The sequence below is a fragment of the Panthera leo genome, chromosome E1, assembly GCF_018350215.1.
Source record: "Panthera leo isolate Ple1 chromosome E1, P.leo_Ple1_pat1.1, whole genome shotgun sequence".
Taxonomy (NCBI): Eukaryota; Metazoa; Chordata; class Mammalia; order Carnivora; family Felidae; genus Panthera; species Panthera leo.
The window spans coordinates 19,028,752-19,050,556 of record NC_056692.1 but is presented as its reverse complement, the minus strand read 5'-3'; the positions used below and the strand labels follow the sequence as shown (position 1 = coordinate 19,050,556).

The following is a 21,805-nucleotide window of genomic DNA, read 5'->3' as shown; positions in this document are numbered from 1 at the left end:
ATGTTTTGCCAGAAGGAATCATTTTCAAGAAAGCAGCAATCCAGAAGGAAAGCAGAGGCAGAAGCTAGTTTTCAGCTCTAAAGGAAATGAGTGGATAAACAGTAGAGGCAGCAGGTATCTGGCAACAAAAAGAAGAAAAAAAATTGATCCACTGAGAGAAAGCTACAGGACCAAGTAAATGCTTGAGAAAAGAAATCTTAGTAAGTTTGAAGGTGACAAGGAAGGCACTCACACAAAAATTAAATCGGATGCTAAATAAGGTAAGGGGAGTGACGGAGCATAGAGAACTAATTAAGGATCAGTTGGAAGAAATTTTTTTAAATAGGAATTCCAGAATAAAGAATAAGCATTTTTTCCTCACCACAAAATACCCCTCACCAAAAGAGTACTCACTTTCAACTACCTTTAAGGCCTTATAAAAATGGCAGACCAGGCTTTAAGAAACAAAGCTACGAGATTTTTTTTTAATCCAAAACAGCTTCAAAGTTTTACAAATCTACTTAGCCAATTAACATGTGGTGTATAACTTCAAAGACATTTGTCAATCATTTTATATTGCGTGAGTTTCACGCGACATATTCAAAGCACATTCCAATTAGCATCCAATTTACAGTAACTGATATGCCATTGTTTCAAATCAAAAATCAGTTTATTCTCTAATAATTTGTTCTTAAATATGGGGGGTGAGGGGGTATATACTCTTTTTACTTGACCAGATATGGAATACGTGAGTGCTTAAATGAACATATTTACAACAAATCATTTGGGGATACCTTTTTTTCAATTTGTTAAAAAAAAAAATTCAAATAAGCACAGTTTTCTTCTGTGCCGCTTCAGAAACAAAGTCCTACAGAACCAGGGGGGCACACAGAGCTAGGTGGGGCATGTGACAAAGTTTTCTCTAATTCATTAATAGTAACCTAATAAGCCACAATTTAGAGCTACACACCTAAAATATACCAGTATCAATTTAGAAACGTACTATTCAGCACCATAAAGGCAGGTTAAGGAAAAGCAGATGTAACTGATAACATTCATTCAGCTGTGCCTGGATGGCTCAGTCAGTTAAGCGTAGGGCTTTTAATTTCAGCTCAGGTCATGATCTCAAGGTTTGTGAGACAGAGCCCTAGTCTGGCTCCACACTGACAGCGTGGAGCCTACTTGGGATTCTCCCTCCCTCTCCCCCACCTCCTTGTGTTTGCAAGGGCGTGCGTGCCGTGCGCATGCGCTCTGTCTCTCTCAAAATGAATAAACATTTAAAAAGAAACCTCAGGGGCGCCTGGGTGGCTCAGTCAGTTAAGTGTCCGACCTCAGCTCAGGTCATGATCTCACAATGTGAGTTTGAGCCCCATGTCGGGCTCTGTGCCGACAGTTCAGAGCCTGGAGCCTGCTTTGGGTTCTGTGTCTCCCTCTCTCTCTCTCCCTCCCCCAGTCACGCTCTGTCTCCCACTCTCTCAGCAAATAAACAAACATTAATTTTTTTTTTTAACTCATCATTCTTTACAAAAATAAATAAATAACTGATACATTCACTCCGCTTTCTGGCCATCCACCTTTGCAACTGCCATTTCCCTAACCAAGGACATAATTACTTTTAAAATTGGTAAGAATCATTCAACTTAGGCCATAAATACTAGGTTTAGGTGCAATACTAGCAGGTTACAGCAATTTCATTTTACCCACTTGGAAATAAGGGCTTAAGCTCAAAATGTCAGGATGGAACACTGCCACTTCTCTTAACTGGGTCTACCGCATCAAGTTGCCAAGCAATACCCATCAGAGTACAAAACGTTATCGGCAGTGGCTAGTAATGCATTTCTGCTTACATCACCACAAATATTAGAAGTCCAACCAAACCATCAATTCAGTCATAAACAGAGTTGCTACCTTTAGACTTGAATACGCTCTCGGGCTCAACATACACATGTCTTAGCTGTAATAAAAAGCAGCCTGTATCCCTCTGGCCCCGCTGAAACAAAGTACAGACAATATACCCAAAATTTAAAACTTTTAGAAATAGCTGAAACTAATTATACAAATACCTCTCCCTACACGTGGGGCTTTTTCTCCCCTCAATAAAAATGTGAACTCTTCTCCCTTAACTATACTTAAGGGGTTATTAAAACAAATCCTATGAGATACTTTTCAGAAAAAGTATCCCTGACTGTTCAGCATTCAATATGTTTCGTACTGAGGCTCTTGTTATTAGGTCTGCTACGTGACCTTGGAAAGTCATTTAATATCTCTGTGCCTCGGTTTTCTCTTTCCAACCTGAAGGTAATCTCTAATTTGAATTAAACGTTTATGACTACTATAGTAAATTAAGGTATGTAAGTACCTTATGTTAAACATTGAAAAGCCTTAGACTTCTGTATGGCAAAGTCAGTGGTCTTTAACCTAAGAGAAGAATGTGAGGAATAATTTGCCCTATGTATCTTTCTCTTAATTACAACATAAGGAATACATTAAAAATGCTTCCGTTTAAAACTCTTACATCCTTAATTTTTAACAGATGGTGGCGAGTTTGATTCCACAATATTCATAACAACGCAAACAACAAAGCCTAAGGTCTTTTAACACTGGAGACAAAAAGAAGGAAATATTTACTTGTGTTACTGGGAATATAATAAAAATCATTCTTTTAAATTTAGAAAACTATATTTTTTTTTGTAGGCGGCAGATAAGCCTAGAGATCAACAGGTAAGAAGAAATAAAGTTTAAAAATTGGGAAAAAAAACTAATAAAAAAATTGGAGAACAACAATGGTAGTGTGAACACTTAAAATTCCTGCATCCATATTATGCTGTCCACAAGGTTTAGACTTGGGGTTCTTCCGTGTGCCTTTAAAATCCTTTTTCAAGATTACATAAAGTCTCTTCTATCAAGTTTTAAATCTAATGCTCTATCAATAACACAATGCAGTGTGTGCAGTAACATTTTACTTCCTCAGATAGATCAGTAGTACAGTTGGTTTACAAGCTTTTTGGTCTGGGAGCAGAAGAGGGATGGGTGAAACAACACGCTACAAGCCCCTGACAGCTTTGTAATTCTATTCTACCTAGGTAGTTTCAACTTCCTTCTCAATCCTGCTGCCTATCCCAAACATCTTTCGGGTAGGTCAGCAACACTGGGAGTCCTGTAAGGAAACCTTTGTGGATCCAGTAAAAGTGGAGCCCTCCCCTGCCCCTCCATTCAGCTCCCATAACCACTTTTATGATTGTATCCAGTCAACAAAATAGATGGATTCAACCTTAACATGTCCCTCATCACAGGAAGCCCCGGGTAGAACTGCAGCTGCAAAAAAAGCATCCCTTTAAACTATCCCCAACTAACCACAGCAACACAAAGTTAAACTAATTCCCACTGACAAAAGGCTCCGTGTGCATTCATTCTGATCAGCCTCAGGACCCAGCGTTTGAAGCTCAAGGAATAAAAAGGCACCTCCCCAAGCTATGAAACTTTTATTTTTCCACCCCAAAGATTCTCAATGAAAGTTCTCTTGTGAACCAAGAGGTGAGAGTTAAAAACGACAACACAACACCAGCAGAATTATCGGCTCCAGGACCACATCCCAGCTGTCCCTGCTCTCCGTGGTCAGGGGCTCAGACGCAGTTTCCCACTTTTCCTGGCACCCTGCTCCCCTTACTCCCCAAGATTCTCACTCAAGAAAGCCCTATTCACATTCTCAGACCGCTGGCAAAATAAAGGGTGAAACTGCAATTCTCAAGGAAGAAAAAAAAAAAGGGAAAAATATTTCAGAAGCAGAAGGGAACGAGCACCATGGTTTCTACTACAACATGTAAATGCCACTCTTGTCTCATCAGGATATGGGGGGACGCCCAAGTGGGGTACCAAAAAGATGTGCATTGAGTGTGCACTTGGAGCTCTCAGGGCAGGCTGAGACCAGGGAGCAGAAAGTAAGAAAACCTGTGCTTTCCCTGCTTCTACTCTTCCCCGTCCAAGAGAGGAAGCTGAAGAAACTGGGGGAGGGGCGGGATGTTATCGTTCTCCCATTGGGGGTACACAAGACAGGCCTGGGGGTTCCTCCAGGGACTCACCCCCAGTTCGGAGGGCCACTGAGGGAAGAGAAAACCCCTAAACGTTACCCACCTCCGTTCAAACAAACAAACAAACAAAAGTAAGGGAGGGGGAAATGATTAAATCCAGATGGAGAGCCCCTGCAAGCGCCCCCAGGTCACTCATCCTCATTAGCAAGCGGAAGGGCTGGGATAAAGAGGATGGAGGGTCCGAGGGGTGGTCAGGGAAGAGGCCCCACCCCCGACTTAGGAGGGAAGGGGAGCCCGAGCCACCAGCCGTCCCCTCCTTCCCCGCACCTCCCCCCTAGGCCACCCCCTCTAGTTCCCCCCTTCCTCTCCTCCAGAGCCCGAGGCAGCCGCGGGGGAGGCGGCTGCTCCTTCCTCCCCTCACCCACTCCGCCCCCACCCCCACTTCGCTCCCACCTCCCGCCCGCCGAGGGCCCGTTACCTGCTCGTCGAAGCGGCTGACCACGGCCTGGACCCATTCCACCGGCCTGTGCGCGGCCATGTCCTCCCCGCGGCCGGGGGGCGGCGGAGGGACGGGCCGGCCGGCGCCCAGGGCCGGGAAGAGGGCGGGGAGCGGGGGCCGAGGTGAAGGCAGAGGCGAGGAGAGGGTCCGAGGAGTGCGGGCTCCGAACGTTCCCACGGGGGTGGGGATGGGGGGCCTGCGCCGAGCCGGGAGGGGGACAGGGGAAGGGGGCGTTGGCGAGGAGGCAGGGGGAAGGGGGGCGGGGGAGGGGGACCCGGGGAGGGGAGGGGGCCTCTTGGTCGCTCTCCCCACTAGCGCCGTCTCCCCTCAGCCATCACAGTCCGAGACGCCGCCATGACACCCCACCGGAAGTGGGATCCTTTCCACGGCCCGGGGAGAGGGAGAGCGAGCGAGCTTGAGATTGAGAGCGCGGCTGGGAAAGGGGAGGGGGAAGCGAGAGGGAAGGCGGCCTGCCGCGCATGCGCCCGTGCCGGCCGGTTTCATTAATGAAAAAGCGAGTCCTCCTGGAGGTGACGTCACCTAACTCCTCCGGGCCCGGAGGCGCGCGTCCCTCTTCGCCGCCGGGCTCACCTAGACTCTGGCTCTGGGTTCGGCCGGCGACGGTCCGTGCCGACCCGGGAGCATCCGCTCGCATCCCCGCCGCCACAAGAGGCTCCCCCTCCCCCGCCGGCCCCAGGGTTTGGATTGCTCCCCGGGTTGGAAGTTAGGGGGCCGCGGAGCTAGCGTTTCTCCCAGGGCGCAGATCTCTGCGGCTGATCTGGGGGGCTGTGCGAGGGTCCCTCTCTGCCTTAAGCTCTCATAAAAAAATAAAGTACACAATCTCCGGTTTCCAGGTCCTTCGTAGCTAGCTAGTATAAACTGCTGAGAAAGGGGGGAAATAAGGCCAAGACAGATACAATTTTTTTTTTTTTTTTTTTTTTTTAACTGTCTGTGTTAAATCCCAGTTCCTAGACGCGATGGCGGTCAAAGTGCTCAGACTCCGGAATGCAGTCCGGACTTCCTCTGCTGAACAGATAGGCACCCAAGTTAATAAAACTTTTGCACGGTTGATAATAGATTCAAGTTGCACCATCCTCAAAAATCCTCTAAGGGCTTCCATACGTTGATTCAACATTCATCATCTCATTTAAATCTTTCAATGAACCTTTCATTACCCTCATCTAACAGATTTGCCTGAAGTCTCAGTTGGTAGGTGGCAGAGTCAGCATGCAAACCCAGGTGGTTTGACTCCAAAGACAGTAGAGACAGACTGTGGCTCTCCAGAAACAATGGGGTTCCCTATACCCTTAATACCACAGTTAAAATGATTTCGTGTGAAATTGGTTTTCCAGGGAGAGGATTACATCCAAAACAATGATCTACCTATATCGGACATGAATTTTGGAATGAGCTATTTTTGAGATTATCTTCCTCAATACACTTTACTTAGGATAATCTTAAAATGAGTTTCCACATTCTGAGCACACACTAATCAGCCACTTAGGCCGCATGATATGATAACTAATCAGGTGATAAGGCAGAGCAAAACTAGTATTTTACATTTACTACAAAAAAAAAAAAAATTCTCTAAGCCAGTATCCCATGCACAGAGATATCCATGAGAGAAGTTTCCAACCTTTGCTGGCTGGTGATTGTCTAAAATACATATTAAATTAATACTTCATTCCACTAGAATGAGAGGAAAGGGTCTAGGTGGCTCTGTTGTCCATTCTCTAAGGATGCCATATGAATACCAACTAATGTCTTTTAGATGATGTCAGAAATGATGGTGACAATGTTAAAGAAAAGGATGTTAAATGAATGTCCATCTGTGCCCTTCCCAGCTAAAACCCCCCAAAAAGCTCTCACTCGTACCTCCAGAGAGTATCCCAATGCCTGTACTTCACTGCTAAACTTCCAGACCTGCAATCTTCCTCTCCTTTTCTCATGCTTCCTCTGAAAGTTCCCAATTACTTTCTTGTTGCCATGGCTCTTTGCCTATTCCCTTCACTTTCCCTAGCCTGGATGCAAATGTCTAAACCCTCGGCTCCCTTGGCTCCAGGAGCATTCCGTTCCTGAGGTCCCTTTGTGCTTCTCTTTCCTCTGCTTCCCCAGATTCCCCGTTCCTCCCTAACTCTAGGCAAAGAACACTCAAACTTCAGTCCTTGGCCCTCTGCTCTTGCTTTTCTCAGGCTCCAGCCAGCATTAATTCACTAATTCATCCTAATCTGCACTTCCTGTCCTGTTGCCCCCACTGACTGCCAAGCTTCTCATAACACTTGGAGTGTTAACACTAGGCTTCACTCCGACTTCGTCTCCAATTAAATTCATTCCATTCTGCTGAATCAATATTAAGCGCCCAAACACCTATTGTATAGACCATGCACCATGTCAGGTAGTGCATACCACAGCAGGGATTCTACACAAAAATGCCAAAACAGGTAACGCATACATACCGTGGTGAACTAAGGGGCACATCCCCCCAGTTAAAGGGGCAGCTGTCATTCAATTACTGCCGCCATGCAAGAATACTGACCCAGTGTTGCTCGATCTTCCCCTTAATCAATAGAAGCTGGAAATCTGAGTTTACATATACACTCTTCCAATTTTTACATAGTGGCAGCCTTTTCACGTTTTTTAAAACCTTGTGCAGCCAAACAAACTACATCTGCTGTCTGAATTTTGAGCACCAGCTTGACTAGCTCTGAGCTAGGAAGGATATGGCTTCAGAGTAGAAGCGAATTAGACCGTGCCCTAACATCCCAGTTCTGCATGGTCCAACACAAGAGTGTTCGAGAGGACTACTAGCACTTGGTATAGGTTTAAATGCATCACTCTTGTCAACTATACTCAAATAAAAAATAATAAAATTAATCCAAATAAAATAAATCCAGCACTCTCGGTTGTTCTCTCTGTTTTTGGTCACATGGCAGTCTCTGCCAATTTTGTCTTCAGGGGTCTTGTTCCAGGAGCATTCCCTACATTCTATCCATCTCCCACCCCTCCACACACTCCCCCCCCCCCACCCCTGTTCTAGGATCCCAAGGAGTGCCGGGCACCTCACAGCTGAGCCACCAATTTCCCCAGCTGCAGGGAGCATTAGTGGCCAGCTCTCAACTGAATCCCTTTCCAGAAATTGCCCTTAGCAAGAGAGCTACCTCACTCTGGTCACACCAGCTCCAGGAGAAAATGCACAAGTGGCTGGAAGATACAGGCCTTGGGGTGGGACCACCCCGAAGCACTCAAGAGCCCTCATAAGTGATCAGCTCCCAGGGGGTCAGGTGAGGCCTTTGCTTGTGACTGCCTTTAGTTCAAGTTCTCTTTCTGCTCAGTCCTACTCTTTTAGTTCTTCGCAATGTTGATCCCAAGTGTATTACCCAATAAATTTCCCGCTTGCAAATCTCCATTTCTGAGTTGGTTTTCCAGAGGATCCAAACTAAACCAATTAGTCCCATGAGTGTGGTCTGAGCCAGGGGAGCTGAATCATCCACTGGCCAGCTGGCAGCAAGGCCCCAGGTGAAGGCCTTGATAGGCCCTGGCATGCCGTAGCTCTGCAACTGTTAAAACTGTCAGCAGTGGGGATGGGATGGGATAGGATAGGATGGATGGGATATAATACCAGTGCAAGAACGCACGGGTAGATGTAATCTATCAGGCACTTTTTTTTTTTTAATATGGGGAAAATAGAAATTTAAGAACAGTAAGATTGAACAACTATTGTTGGAGTAAGACAATGAAAAGTTGCGAGTGGTTAATCCCCAATTAAAGGCTAAGGCTAGAGTGCCTCCTTAGCAACACATAAATGAGGAGTGGGGGTTGGGGGTGCAGAAAATGTTGAAGATCAGGCCCACAATTTAAGTCTAAGAACGGTAGAACTCTGGGGTGCCCAGGGGGCTCAGTCGGCTAAATGTCCAACTCTTGATTTCAGCTCAGGTCATGATCTCACAGTTTGTGAGTTCAAGCCTCGCGTGGGACTTCACGCTGACAGTGCAGAGCCTGCTTGGGATTCTCTCTCTCCCTCTCTGCCCCTCCCCTGCTCACTCTCTCTGTCTCTCTCTCAAAATAAATAAACTTAAAAAAAAAAAAAAAAAGAATAGTAGAACTCCAAACAGGTTGAATTCTCAGCCCTGGAAAGTCTTCTAGGTCAAGGTCAGTAGCACGGTTAGAAAGAAGTGGGATCCTGACACTTTGGGGCATGTGGGTTGATGCACTTAAGAACCTTCAAACCCCACATCACCCTGCACACTCTGGGTTTGTAGGTCTCCTCAAGACCAGGGCTAATGGCAGACCATATCGTCACAGAGCTAGGCTCCCTGATAGCAGTAGGCTTGATGGGATCTCGAAGAAATAGAGACCAGGCGGCACGCTTAACCAACAGAAGCAAGATTAAGCGGCATCGTTGAGTGGCACAATTAGAGGGGCAGCCTAGGGGACATGACCAACAGAGAGCTACGGAGGTAGTTAACAGAACACCATGTACCAAGAGGAAACCAGCCTAGGCATCCCTCAAGGTTCAATGCGTACACCTTTTAAAAACCCAAGGACGGATGACGAGGTGGCTGAGGGAACCTGCCCCAATAAAAAGCCACAGTCCCTCGCCAGTTTTCAGACCCAGAACCTGATGACTGAAGAAGACTGTGTTCCCAGCAAGAATATAGACAAATGAGTCCTCTGGTCCTCCCTGAATGTATAATTAGAAAAGCCACACTCGGTGGTTGGCAGAAGCCTCACATTTGTTCCTTGGCCTATGGGGTAAGAGCTGTCATAGTGGAGAAGGCCAAGTGGAAGCTTCTGAATCTCCACCCCACCCCCTGCCTCCCTGTGATCTAGCAAGATTCTAAATTTTTCAAAATTTGTATCCCCTAGGAGAATGCAGAGACAAGAATGCATGTCCAGAGGGGCCCCATGGCAAGGGTAGAGACTATGCATGAGCCCAACATCATGGGCCCCTACTTACTAAGGCCTGTCTAGTCACTGGTGCCACCAAGTGCCCAACCTACCAGCAACAGAGACCAAAACTAAATCCTTAATATGGCACCATCCCTCAGGACACCAACCAGCCTGTTGATGGCAAAAATGACATCTTCTCGCCTCAGAGGAACAGTAATTCATCCAGACTGGAATAGAAACATTCTGGGTATGGGTTTGCATTTTCTGCTCACAGAATTTTGTTGTTTTAACCAGCACCACTGGCTAAGGGCCTACAGAGGGTTTGATCCACTGACACAAGATGCTATATAACATAGCATTGGACCAATAAACCTCCTTAAAGTGAAAGAGGTATGCTGTGGGTACATGACCGTGAAATCTATTGGTCCTATAACATACCGTGCTAGCCAGAAACTGCTTGCCCAATGGGATGATATAATAGCCATTTAAGGCACAACTGAGGCCCAGCTTAGAGAGGATGGACCAACATCCTTCAGGACAAAAAACACACCCTAGTCAATGACGAATATGGGGCACGGTGTCCCCAACAGGTAGAATTCATGGATCTGGGAGCTGAGAGATGGAAGGAGTGGCCCCGGTCGACAATATCCCCAGTGACCCCCTAGGGGAATTTTGTGTTTCCCACCCCCACAATTCTGGGCTCTGCAGGTCTAGAAGTCCTCGTTCCCAAAGGAGGAACACTTCCACCAGGAACACCGCAATCGTCCCACTACACTTGAAGCTATGGCCACCTCCCAGTCACTTTGGGTTGCTCATACTAAGACGCTAGCAGGCAAGGAAAGGGGGTCATCATCTCAGGGATAATTGACCCTGATCGTCAGGAACAGGTAGAACTATTACATAATGGGTAGCAGAGAAGAATATATTTGGGGATCCATAGGGGCATCTCTTGGTTCTCCCTTGTGCAAGTAGGATAGTAAATGGACAAGTGGCACCTGGGTGGCTCAGTTAGTTGAGTGCCTAATTCTTTTTTTTTTATTATTGAATTTTTTTGAATGTTTATTTATTTATTTTTGAGACAGAGAGAAAGCAAGTGGGGGGAGGGGAAGAAGGAGCTAGGGAGAGAGAGAATCCCAAGCAGGCTCTGTGCTGTCAGCACACAGCCAGATGCAGGGTTTGCGTCCAGCTCTTGGTATCAGCTCAGGTTGTGATCTCGAGGTCATGAGATCGAGCACCAGGTTGGGCTCCACACTGACCTTGGAACCTGCTTGGGATTCTCCCTCTCTCCCTCTCTCTCTCTCTCTCTCTCTCTCTGCACCCCCCCCCAATAAATAAACAATACATAAATAAATAGATAAGTGCAGCAGCCACATCTGAAAAGGGCATGGTGATGAGGGGGTCAGGATGGTGTCCTCTTCAGGCCTCGAGCTCTCATATCCCACCCTCACCCCTGCTGCTGGGCGCATTAATAGCTGACGGCTGTCTGAGACCCTCTGCAGAAACTGCCATCAGTTTGGAGAGAACCACCTCACCTAAGGCCACACCTGTTCCCCAAGAGAGCCCACTTCCAGTCCTAGTGGATGCCCCCTTCTGCAGGGGTCTAAAGACCTGGCCTTTATGCCTCAAGATGGGATTACTCTGAAGGGCCTTCTCAGCTCCAAAGGTCCTCGTGGGATTGACTCAAGTCTTTTGCTGCAACAATGTCTTAGTTTGACTTTTCCTTCTGGCCGAGCCTGAGTTCTTGCTCCCTGCCCAGGTGTTAATCCTTGAAAGCGCTTCCCAATGAACTTGGGCACAACTTTCCAGCTCAGAGTCAGTTTCCACCTAGGACATCTGGGTTCAAATGACAGCTCCACCCCTTCCTAGCTAGTGACCTTGGCAAGTTAATTCCCCACTGTAAGCTTCATTATCCATCTCTATTAAGTGGGACAATAATAGAAGTACCTGCTTCGTGGGCTGTCCCGAGAGTTAAACAAAATAATACTTACAAGGGGCTTGGATAGGCTCCTGGCATCCAGTAGGTATTTCCCAGGTGGGGAGAGGAAGAGCCAAAAAGATGGAATAGAAAAGATTCAGTCTGGGGCACCTGGGTGGCTCAGTCAGTAGAGCATTGGATTCTTGATTTCAGCTCAGGTCATGATCTCATGGTCATGAGATCAAGCCTCAAGTCGGGCTCAGAGCTGAGCATGGAGCCTGCTTGGGATTCTCTGTCTCTCTCTGTCTCTGTGTCTCTCCCCCACTGGCCTTCGCTGTCTCTTAAAATACATAAATAAGCATAAAAAAAAAAAAAGAAAGAAAGGATTCAGTCTGACTCCTGAAAGAAAAAAAAAAAGAACAGCAATGGAAAGAGAGGGGAGTTTGCACGTATTAGAGAAAATTCGAGAAGCACTTTGGTGGAGAGAGATACAGCACAGATTGCCATCATTCTTTCCTTTCTCCCCCAGTTTTGTTCTAAGGGAACAATGTGACCACTTAAAAATAAACAAAAATCTTTACCTTCCCAGACTCTTTCTACTGAAGATGGCCAGTTGACCCAATTCTGCCAATGAGATATAGGCGGAAATACTGGATGGAGTTTCAAAAACAACCTCTTGTTTTCCTGATTTAAGGGGGGTGGGGGGTTACTCAGCTGGCATTCTTGAAGCTTTTGTCATTTGCTTCTTTTTTTTTTTTTGTAAGTTTATTTATCTATTTTGAGAGAGTGTATATGCATGGGAGCTGGGGAGAGGCAGAGAGAGAGACAGAGAGAGAATCCCAAGCAGGCTCCATGCTGTCAGCTCAGAGCCTAATAGGGGGCTCAATCTCATGAACCATGAGATCATGACCTGATTGGAAATCAAGAATGGGACGCTCAACCAACTGAGCCATCCGGGTGCCCCTGTCTTCACTCTTTTTATCTGGACCTGAAATAATTTGTCTCAGCCCACTTTGAGCCAGACAGAAAAAGACAAATACTCCATGGTATCACTTATACGTGAAGTAAATAATAAAAATAAAAACAATTTGAACTCATAGGAACAGAGAATAGATAGATGGTGGTTGCCAGGGCTGAGGAATGGGGAATGTGGAGAGATGTCGGTCAAAGGGTATAAACTCTGTTTTAGGATGAATCCGTTCTGGGGCTCTAATGTACAGGGTGGTGCCCCTACTTAATAATCTTGTATTATATACTTGATATTTGCCAAAAGAGTAGATCTTAAGCATTCTCACCAGAAAAGAAAAAAAATAAATAACTGTGAGGTGATAGATGTGTTTGTTAATCAACCTGATTGTAGTAATCATTTCACTATATATATATATATGTGTATATATATATATATATATATATACATATATATATATATAATCATCACACGTTGTACATTTATTTTTTTTTAATTTTTTTTAACGTTTTATTTTATTTTTGGGACAGAGAGAGACAGAGCATGAACGGGGGAGGGGCAGAGAGAGAGGGAGACACAGAATCGGAAGCAGGCTCCAGGCTCTGAGCCATCAGCCCAGAGCCCGACGCGGGGCTCGAACTCACAGACCGTGAGATCGTGACCTAAGCTGAAGTCGGACGCTTAACCAACTGAGCCACCCAGGCGCCCCACATGTTGTACATTTAAAATATGTTATAGATTTGTCAATTATACCTGAATAAAATGAGGGTGAAGGAAGCCTACTGTATCATCTCATGGCTGACCTTGCCTTGGCCTCACCTCACACCCCTGACCTTTAAAGCATTCATGATAGGGGGCACCTAGGTGGCTCAGTCGGTTAAGCGCCTGATTTCAACTCCGGTCATGATCTCATGGTTTGTGAGTTTGAGCCCTGTGTCAGGCTCTGTGCTGACAGCTGGGAGCCTGGAGCCTGCTTCGGATTCTGTGTCTCCTTCTCTCTCTGACCCTCCCCCACTCATGCTCTGTCTTTCTCGCTCTCAAAAATAAATAAATATTTTTTAAAAATTAAAAAAAAAAAGCACTCACAACGGAGTACCTGGCTGGCTCAGTTGGAAGAGCATACAACTCTTGATCTTGGGGTCACAAGTTGGAGTCCCATGTTGGGTATAGAGATTACTAAAATAAATCGATACACTTAAAAAAAATTTTTTTTGAAAAAGCACTCATGGGCAGCTTGTCTTCATCTCAGGTGTGCTAAGTTTCTAGCTCCTAGCCATACCACGCCACAGGGGAACTGTAATAAATTTGTTTGCATGATTAATCAAAGGAAAGCAGCTGGAAACAATTAATTACTGGCTAATTGTTATCAACAGCCTTGGTAACAAACACCGAGAATGAGGACTCGTTCTTTTAGTCATTAAAAGGTGAGTTATAAGCAGCTGAGGAAGAAATGTTTTTCCCTCTGTCTTCAGTGATACACGTTGTCCACCAGACTTGAGATTCAGAGAATTCTGCTTCTGTTATTTCTTTCTTCATTCATTCATGAATGTCTCTTGCAGCTAAGTGTTACACAGGGCTTGTAATAGAAGATCCAACCCTTGCAGGGGCGCCTGGGTGGCTCAGTCGGTTAAGCGTCCGACTTCGGCTCAGGTCACGATCTCGCGGTCCGTGAGTTCGAGCCCCGCGTCAGGCTCTGGGCTGACAGCTCAGAGCCTGGAGCCTGCTTCAGATTCTGTGTCTCCCTCTCATTCTGACCCTCCCCCATTCATGCTCTGTCTCTCTCTGTCTCAAAAATAAATAAATAAAAAAACATTAAAAAAAATTAAAAAAAAAAGAAGATCCAACCCTTGCGCTGAAGAAGTGTAGTTACGAAAGCTAAAACTAAGTCTCTAACTATCACAGGTGACAGAATACGAAAAGCTTCTTTTCAAAAAATACTCACAAATGTCAGGCAGTATGCTATGCACGTATATTCAATATCATTTTTAAAGTTCATTCAAACAGATGAGGTGGATATTATAGCCCCATATTACAGGTAAGGAAACAGAGGCTCAAAAAGATTTAGTAATATGTTCAGGTCATCTAGCTAGTACGTGATGAGGCTGGTGGTCAAATTCAACTCTGCCTCTGGGTCCACCCTCTCTCAACCATCATCCAGCATTGTCCAAAGATTCTTTGGAACACTCATGTCTCCAAACATTTCACGGCCAGACGAGTTTGAGAAATGCTCTATACGATAGCTCCTTATCGGCAATTCACAACGTAATTTTTCATTATAATGTAATAGTTTAGACCAGTGGTACCCAAACCTTTTTGGAAGAACATTCAGTAAAAAGTTTGAAGCACCCATACCCAGTACAGATTTATTTATTTACTTAAAAATTCGAGGCACAGGGGCACCTGGGTGGCTCAGTCGGTTAGGCGTCCAACTTCGGCTCAGGTCGTGATCTCGTGGTTTGTGAGTTCGAGCCCCACGTCGGGCTCTGTGCTGACAGCTCAGAGCCTGGAGCCTGCTTCAGATTCTGTGTCTCTCCATTTCTCGGCCCTTCCCCTGCTCATGCTCTGTGTCTGTCTGTCTCTCAATAGTAAATAAACATTAAAAAAAATAAAAAAACATTCTAGGCACATTCCAAGCCATTCCTAATTTTATTTAAAATATATTACTTTTTGTTCTTGCTAAAATGTCTAATGCTAGCAATATTACCAATGGATTTAATAAATCATAAAATGTAGAATATTAATATTTTATAGTAATTTTTAAATGTTTATTTATTTTTGAAAGAGAGACAGAGACAGAGACAGAGCATGAGTGGGAGAGGGGCAGAAAGACAGAGAGGGAGACACAGAATCTGAAACAGCCTCCAGGCTCCGAGAGTCAGCACAGACCCTGATGTGGGGCTCGAACTAGGGAACAGCGAGATCATGACCTAGGCCGAAGTCGGATGCTTAAACAACTGAGCCACCTAGGTGCCCCTTACAGTAGTATTTTTACCAAATTCATTGTGATTGGACTTGTTTTTTTTATTTCCCAGCATCTTGTTTTATCAATCTTTCTAAAATTCTGGTTCTCAAGTTGAGTTTCCTCGGGCACCTGGGTGGCTCAGTTGGTTACGTGCCCAACTCTTGATTTCAGCTCAGGTCATGATCTCCCAGTTTGTGAGTTCGAGGACAACGTGGGGCTCCACACTAACAGTGCAGAACCTGTTTGGGATTCTCTCTCTCTCCCTCTCTCTCTGCCCCTCTCCCACTCTCACTTGCTCTCTCTCTCAAGAATAAATAAATTTTTTAAAACTTTAAAAAAGATTTTTAAATAAATACAATCTTTAAAAAAGGATTCCATCTGGCACAAAAACAGACACATAGACCAATGGAATAGAATAGAAACCCCAGAACTAGACCCACACACGTATGGCCAACTAATCTTTGATAAAGCAGGAAAGAACATCCAATGGAAAAAAGACAGTCTCTTTAACAAATGGTGCTGGGAGAACTGGACAACAACATGCAGAAGGTTGAAACTAGACCACTTTCTCACACCATTCACAAAAATAAACTCAAAATGGATAAAGGACCTGAATGTGAGACAGGAAACCATCAAAACCCTAGAGGAGAAAGCAGGAAAAGACCTCTCTGACCTCAGCCGTAGCAATCTCTTACTCAACACATCCCCAAAGGCAAGGGAATTAAAAGCAAAAATGAATTACTGGGACCTTATGAAGATAAAAAGCTTCTGCACAGCAAAGGAAACAACCAACAAAACTAAAAGACAGCCAACGGAATGGGAAAAGATATTTGCAAATGACGTATCGGACAAAGGGCTAGTATCCAAAATCTATAAAGAGCTCACCAAACTCCACACCCGAAAAACAAATAACCCAGTGAAGAAATGGGCAGGAAACATGAATAGACACTTCTCTAAAGAAGACATCCGGATGGCCAACAGGCACATGAAAAGATGCTCAACGTCGCTCCTCATCAGGGAAATACAAATCAAAACCACACTCAGATATCACCTCACGCCAGTCAGAGTGGCCAAAATGAACAACTCAGGAGACTATAGATGCTGGAGAGGATGTGGAGAAACGGGAACCCTCTTGCACTGTTGGTGGGAATGCAAATTGGTGCAGCTGCTCTGGAAAGCAGTGTGGAGGTTCCTCAGAAAAGTAAAAATAGACCTACCCTATGACCCAGCAATAGCACTGCTAGGAATTTACCCAAGGGATACAGGAGTACTGATGCATAGGGGCACTTGTACCCCAATGTTTATAGCAGCATTCTCAACAATAGCCAAATTATGGAAAGAGCCTAAATGTCCATCAACTGATGAATGGATAAAGAAATTGTGGTTTATATACACAATGGAGTACTATGTGGCAATGAGAAAGAATGAAATATGGCCCTTTATAGCAACGTGGATGGAACTGGAGAGTGTGATGCTAAGTGAAATAAGCCATACAGAGAAAGACAGATACCATATGTTTTCACTCTTATGTGGATCCTGAGAAACTTAACAGAAACCCATGGAGGAGGGGAAGAAAAAAAAAAAAAGAGGTTAGAGTGGGAGAGAACCAAAGCATAAGAGAGTCTTAAAAACTGAGAACAAACTGAGGGTTGATGGGGGGTGGGAGGGAGGGGAGGGTGGGTGATGGGTATTGAGGAGGGCACCTTTTGGGATGACCACTGGGTGTTGTATGGAAACCAATTTGACAATAAATTTCATATATTGAAAAAAAATAAAAAATAAATAAAAATAAAAATAAAAAAAGATTCCATCAAAAAAGCGAAAAGACAACTTACAAAAATGGAAGAAAACATCTGCAAATCATATATCTGATAAGGGATTTGTATCTAGAATATAAAAATACTCTTACACCTTGACAACAACAAACAACCCAATTAAAAAATGGGCAAAGATGCCTGGCTGGCTCGTTTGGAAAAGCATGCGACTCTTGATCTCGAGGTCCTGAGTTCGAGCCCCATGTTGGGTGTAGAGATTACTTACTTATAAATAAATTTTTTAAAAAAAGTTTTTAACGGGCAAAGAATCCGAATAGCCATTTCTCAAAGAAGATACACAAATGCCTGATAGGCACTAGAAGAACCACTCACCATCTTTTAAGCCATCAAAAAAATGAAAATCAAAACCACAATGAAGTATCACTTTATACCTATCAGGATGACTATGATAATACAAAAGATAGTTTTGCACAACACAATAAAAATGTTGGCAAGGATGTGGAGAAGTTGAAAGCCCTATACACTGCTGGTGGGAGTGCAAGATAGTGCAGCCACTGTGGAAAATATCTTGGCAGGTTTTCAGAAGATTAAACATAGAGCTATCACAGGAGCGCGCAATTCCACACCGAGGTATACACCCGAGAGAAACTGAAAAAACATGCGTGCACAAGATTTGTACACGAGTGCTCGTGGCAGCATTATTCGTACTAGGCAAAAAGAAACAACTCAAAGATCCATAAGCTGATGAATGGATAAACAAACCGTGGTGTAGCCACACAAGAGAATATTATTCGGTCATAAAGAAAGGAATGAGGCACCACCATAGGGCTACAACGTGGCTGAACCTTGAAAACATTATGCTAAGCGAGCGAAGTCGGTCACAAAATGCCACGTATTGTGATTCCGCTCATATTAAATGCCCATAAAGGCAAATCCATAGAGATATGAAGTAAATTAGGGGCTGCTTAAGGCTGAGGGGGTTCGAAAGAAATAAGGAATGACTGCTAATGGCTGTGGGGTCTCATTTTTAGGTGATGAAATGTTCTAAAATGTATTGTAATGGATGCACAACTCTGCGAACACACTGAAAACCATTGAATTGTATACTTTACGTGGGTGAATTGTATCATACATGAATTATATCTCTCTATATAGAACCCCTAAAGGGTCTGCTAAAAACTACCAGAACTGACAAATGATTTCAGTAAAGTCACAGGGTACAAAATTAATATATATAAATCTGTTGCATTTCTATACACTAATACTGAAGTAGCAGAAAGAGGGGGGAAAAATCTCATTTACAATTGCACCAAAAAGAATAAAATACCTAGGGATAAACTTAACCAAAGAAGTAAAAGACCCGTACTCTGAAAACTAGAAAACATTAATGAAAGAAATTGAAGATGACACAAATAAATGGAAAGAGGGACACCTGGGTGGCTCAGTTGGTTGAATATCTGACTTCAGCTCAGGTCGTGATTTCACGGTTCGTGGGTTTGAGCCCCACGTCGGGCTTTGTACTGACAGCACGGAGTCTGCTTTGGATTCTCTGTCACCCTCTCTCTGCTCCTGGCCCACTCATTTTTCTCTCTCTCTCTCAAAAAGAAATAAACATTAAAAAAATTTTTTTTAAATAGAAAGATATTCCACACTCACGGATTGGAAGAACCAATATTGTTAAAATGACCATACAACCCGGGGAGGGTGGGTGATGGGTATTGAGGAGGGCACCTTTTGGGATGAGCACTGGGTGTTGTATGGAAACCAATTTGACAATAAATTTCATATATTAAAAAAAAAAAGAAATAAATAAACTGTTGTAAAAAGCAAAAAAAAAAAAAAAAAAAAATGACCATACAACCCAAAGTAATCTACAGATTTAACGCAATTCCTGTCAAAATACCAACAAAATTTTTCACAGAACTAGAACAAATAATCCTAAAATTTGTATGCAATCATAAAAGACCCCAAATAGCCCAAGGAATCTTGAAAAAGTACAAAGCTGGAGATATCACGATCCCAAATGTCAAGATACGCTACAAAAGTTGTAGTAACCAAAACAGTATGGTACTGGCATGAAAATAGACACATAGATCAAAAGAACAAAATAAAGAGTCTAGAAATAAACCCATGCTTATACTGTCAATTCATGTATGAGAAAGGAGTCAAGAATATACAATGGAGAAAAAACAGTTTATTCAACAAATTGTGTTGGGAAAACTGGACAGCTCCATGCAAAAGAATGAAACTGGATCACTTTCTTATACCATACACAAAAATGAACTTAAAATGGATCAAAGATCTGAAGACATAAAACTCCTAGAAGAAAACATAGGCTATAATCTCTTTGACATTGACTGTAGAAACATTTTTCTAGATATGTCTCCTTAGGTAAGGGAAACCAGAGCAAACTTAGACTATTGGCTTCTGCACAGTGAAGGAAAGCATCAACAAAACAAAAAGGCAGCCTACTGAATGGGAGAAGATACTTGCAAATGATATATCCTATAAGGGATGAGTATCCAAAATATGTAAAGAACTTACACAACTCAACACCAAAAAGGCAATCAAATTAAAAAGTGGGCAGAGGACCTGAATCAACATCTTCCCAAAGAAGACAACAGACGCATGAAAAGACGCTCAACATCACTCATCATCAGGGAAATGCAAATTGAAGCCATGAGACATCACTTAACACCTGTCAGCACAGCAAAAATAAAGACAAAAAAATAAATGTTGGTGACGATGTGGGGGAAAGGGAACCCTCGTGCACTGTTGATGGGAATGCAAACTGGGGCAGCCACTGTGGAAAACAGTATGGGTGGTCCTCAAAAAATTAAAAATAGAAATATCGTATGATCCAGTAATTCCACTACTGGGTATTTACCCAACGAATAGAAAATCACTATTTCAAAAAGATACATGTGCCCCTGTGATTCTCACAGCATTATTTACAATAGCTAAACTATGGAAGCAGCCCAAGTGTCCATCGATAGATGAATGGATAAAGACGTGGTGTAGGTATACAATGGAATACACTTGGCCATAAAAAAGAATGAAACCTTGCCATTTGCAACGACATGGATGGAGCTGAAGGGTATAATGCTAAGTGAAATAAGTCACTCAGAGAAAGACAAACACCGTATGATTTCACTCAGATGTGGAATTGAAGAAACAAAATGAATGGGGGCGCCAGGGTGGCTCAGTCGATTAAGTGTACCACTTCGGCTCAGGTCACGATCTCGCAGTCCGTGAGTTCGAGCCCCGCGTCGGGCTCTGTGCTGATAGTTCAGAGCCTGGGGCCTGCTTCAGATTCTGTGTCTCATTCTCTCTCTGCTCCTCCCCTGTTCACGCTCTCTCTCTCTCTCTCTCTCTCTCTCTCAAAAATAAGTAAACACCAAAAAAAAATTTTTTTAAAGAAACAAAACGAATGAACAAAGAAAAAAAAGAAACAAACAAAAACCCAGACTCTTAATTACAGATAACAAACTGGTGGCTGCCAGAGGGGGAGGTGGGTGAGGGGATAAAAAAGAAACGGGATTTAGAGTACACACTTACCTTGATGGGCACTGAGAAATGAATAGAATTATTGAATCATTATATTGTACATCTGAAACTAACATAACATGATATGTTATATGTTATGTTAGTTATGTATTAGCACCATGTTAATTGTACTTCAATTTTTTAAACTGGTTTCTGTTTTGTTTTTGTTTTTTAAGGTAAAAAACATTGTTCTGATAGGCAAAATGAGAAAGGGACAAACCCTGTTTTCCCATTATAATGGGATTTAGGGACTTCCAGGGAAAAGGGAAGCACCGTGATAAGGAAGGAAGTTTCTCCTTAATTAAGCACTACTTGAGGAATATTCTTGCATCTGATCTAGCAAATTCCAGAGTTAGTGACGCTGTCTGATGCGGCTCACCTTGAAGGGAATAGCAGAAAGCTATTCTGAACCAGAGCTGTACCCCCACCCTTCACCCCCATCTCTTCCTGCCTCCATCAGCTGCGTAGGACAGTAGCTGTCCAAGCAAGGTTGGTAGTCCTGCTGAGATCCCCAGTGGGACTGAGGGATTGTCTGGAGACAGGGATGGAGTAGGTCCTTCCCAGTGGTTCCCAGTGAAGTGAAGAAGGTTCCCAAGAGTCTTACAGTAGAAGATGCTTGAGAGAGTGGAACAGTCAGGGCTGGACCTCAGGAGAACCCTCCACCCTCACCCTTTGAAATCCTAACCCTGCGCTCCTTTCCCTCGTGACTCTGAGACAATCAAATTCCCCAAGAGCTTTAACCTTTTCTCTGAGAAATTTCAATTCCTTTTCCAATTGCCCCAACAGGCCGGGAGCTGTTTCTATCTGCACCATCTGCACTGGTTGTGGCCAAACAGAAGGAGACACGGGCCCCTTCCCCGCTCCCCAGTGGCCTGTGAAGAAAGGACTGGACTCTTCTCGTATCGAGGGGACTTAAGCAGGCCTGGCATTGGAGTTAGCAGACCATGGAGCAAACTGTGGTCCTCAGCAGAGCTGGGGACAGTGGGGAACAAGGCTGTGGCTAGAAGAAGTGCTCATAAGTGGACAACTCAAGATGCATTAACACCAAGCTTTCCATTTATCACTATGTGTGAAAGAAGAAAGAAAGAAAGAAAGAAAGAAAGAAAGAAAGGAAGGAAGGAAGGAAGATAAAAGGCTGACCTCTGGGAGGCAGGTGAGTATTTGGGTCAGAAAATGAAAAATAAGGCTACAGATCAGCCAGAGGGCCAGGTCAGCTGCAGTACAGGCCCAGTCTAGGAGAGTAG

General features: G+C 44.0%; 1 protein-coding gene across 9 annotated transcripts in view; it reads right to left on the bottom strand.

Annotated features, from left to right (window-relative positions):
* The window catches only part of NF1 (neurofibromin 1), a 317,585-nt gene that overhangs the window by 243,641 nt on the left and 52,139 nt on the right, over positions 1-21,805 (bottom strand). For 7 of the 9 annotated variants that reach the window (XR_006196423.1, XM_042915405.1, XM_042915408.1 and 4 more), the window contains exon 1: positions 4,486-4,706. The exons of the other annotated variants lie outside the window; for them this stretch is intronic. Coding sequence is in view for 6 of the 7 variants with exons in the window: in XM_042915405.1 (XP_042771339.1) it covers positions 4,486-4,545 (60 nt within the window). In the remaining variant the exon portion in view is untranslated. Of the gene's footprint in view, positions 1-4,485; positions 4,707-21,805 lie in introns of those variants that run through there. 9 annotated transcript variants of the gene reach the window in all.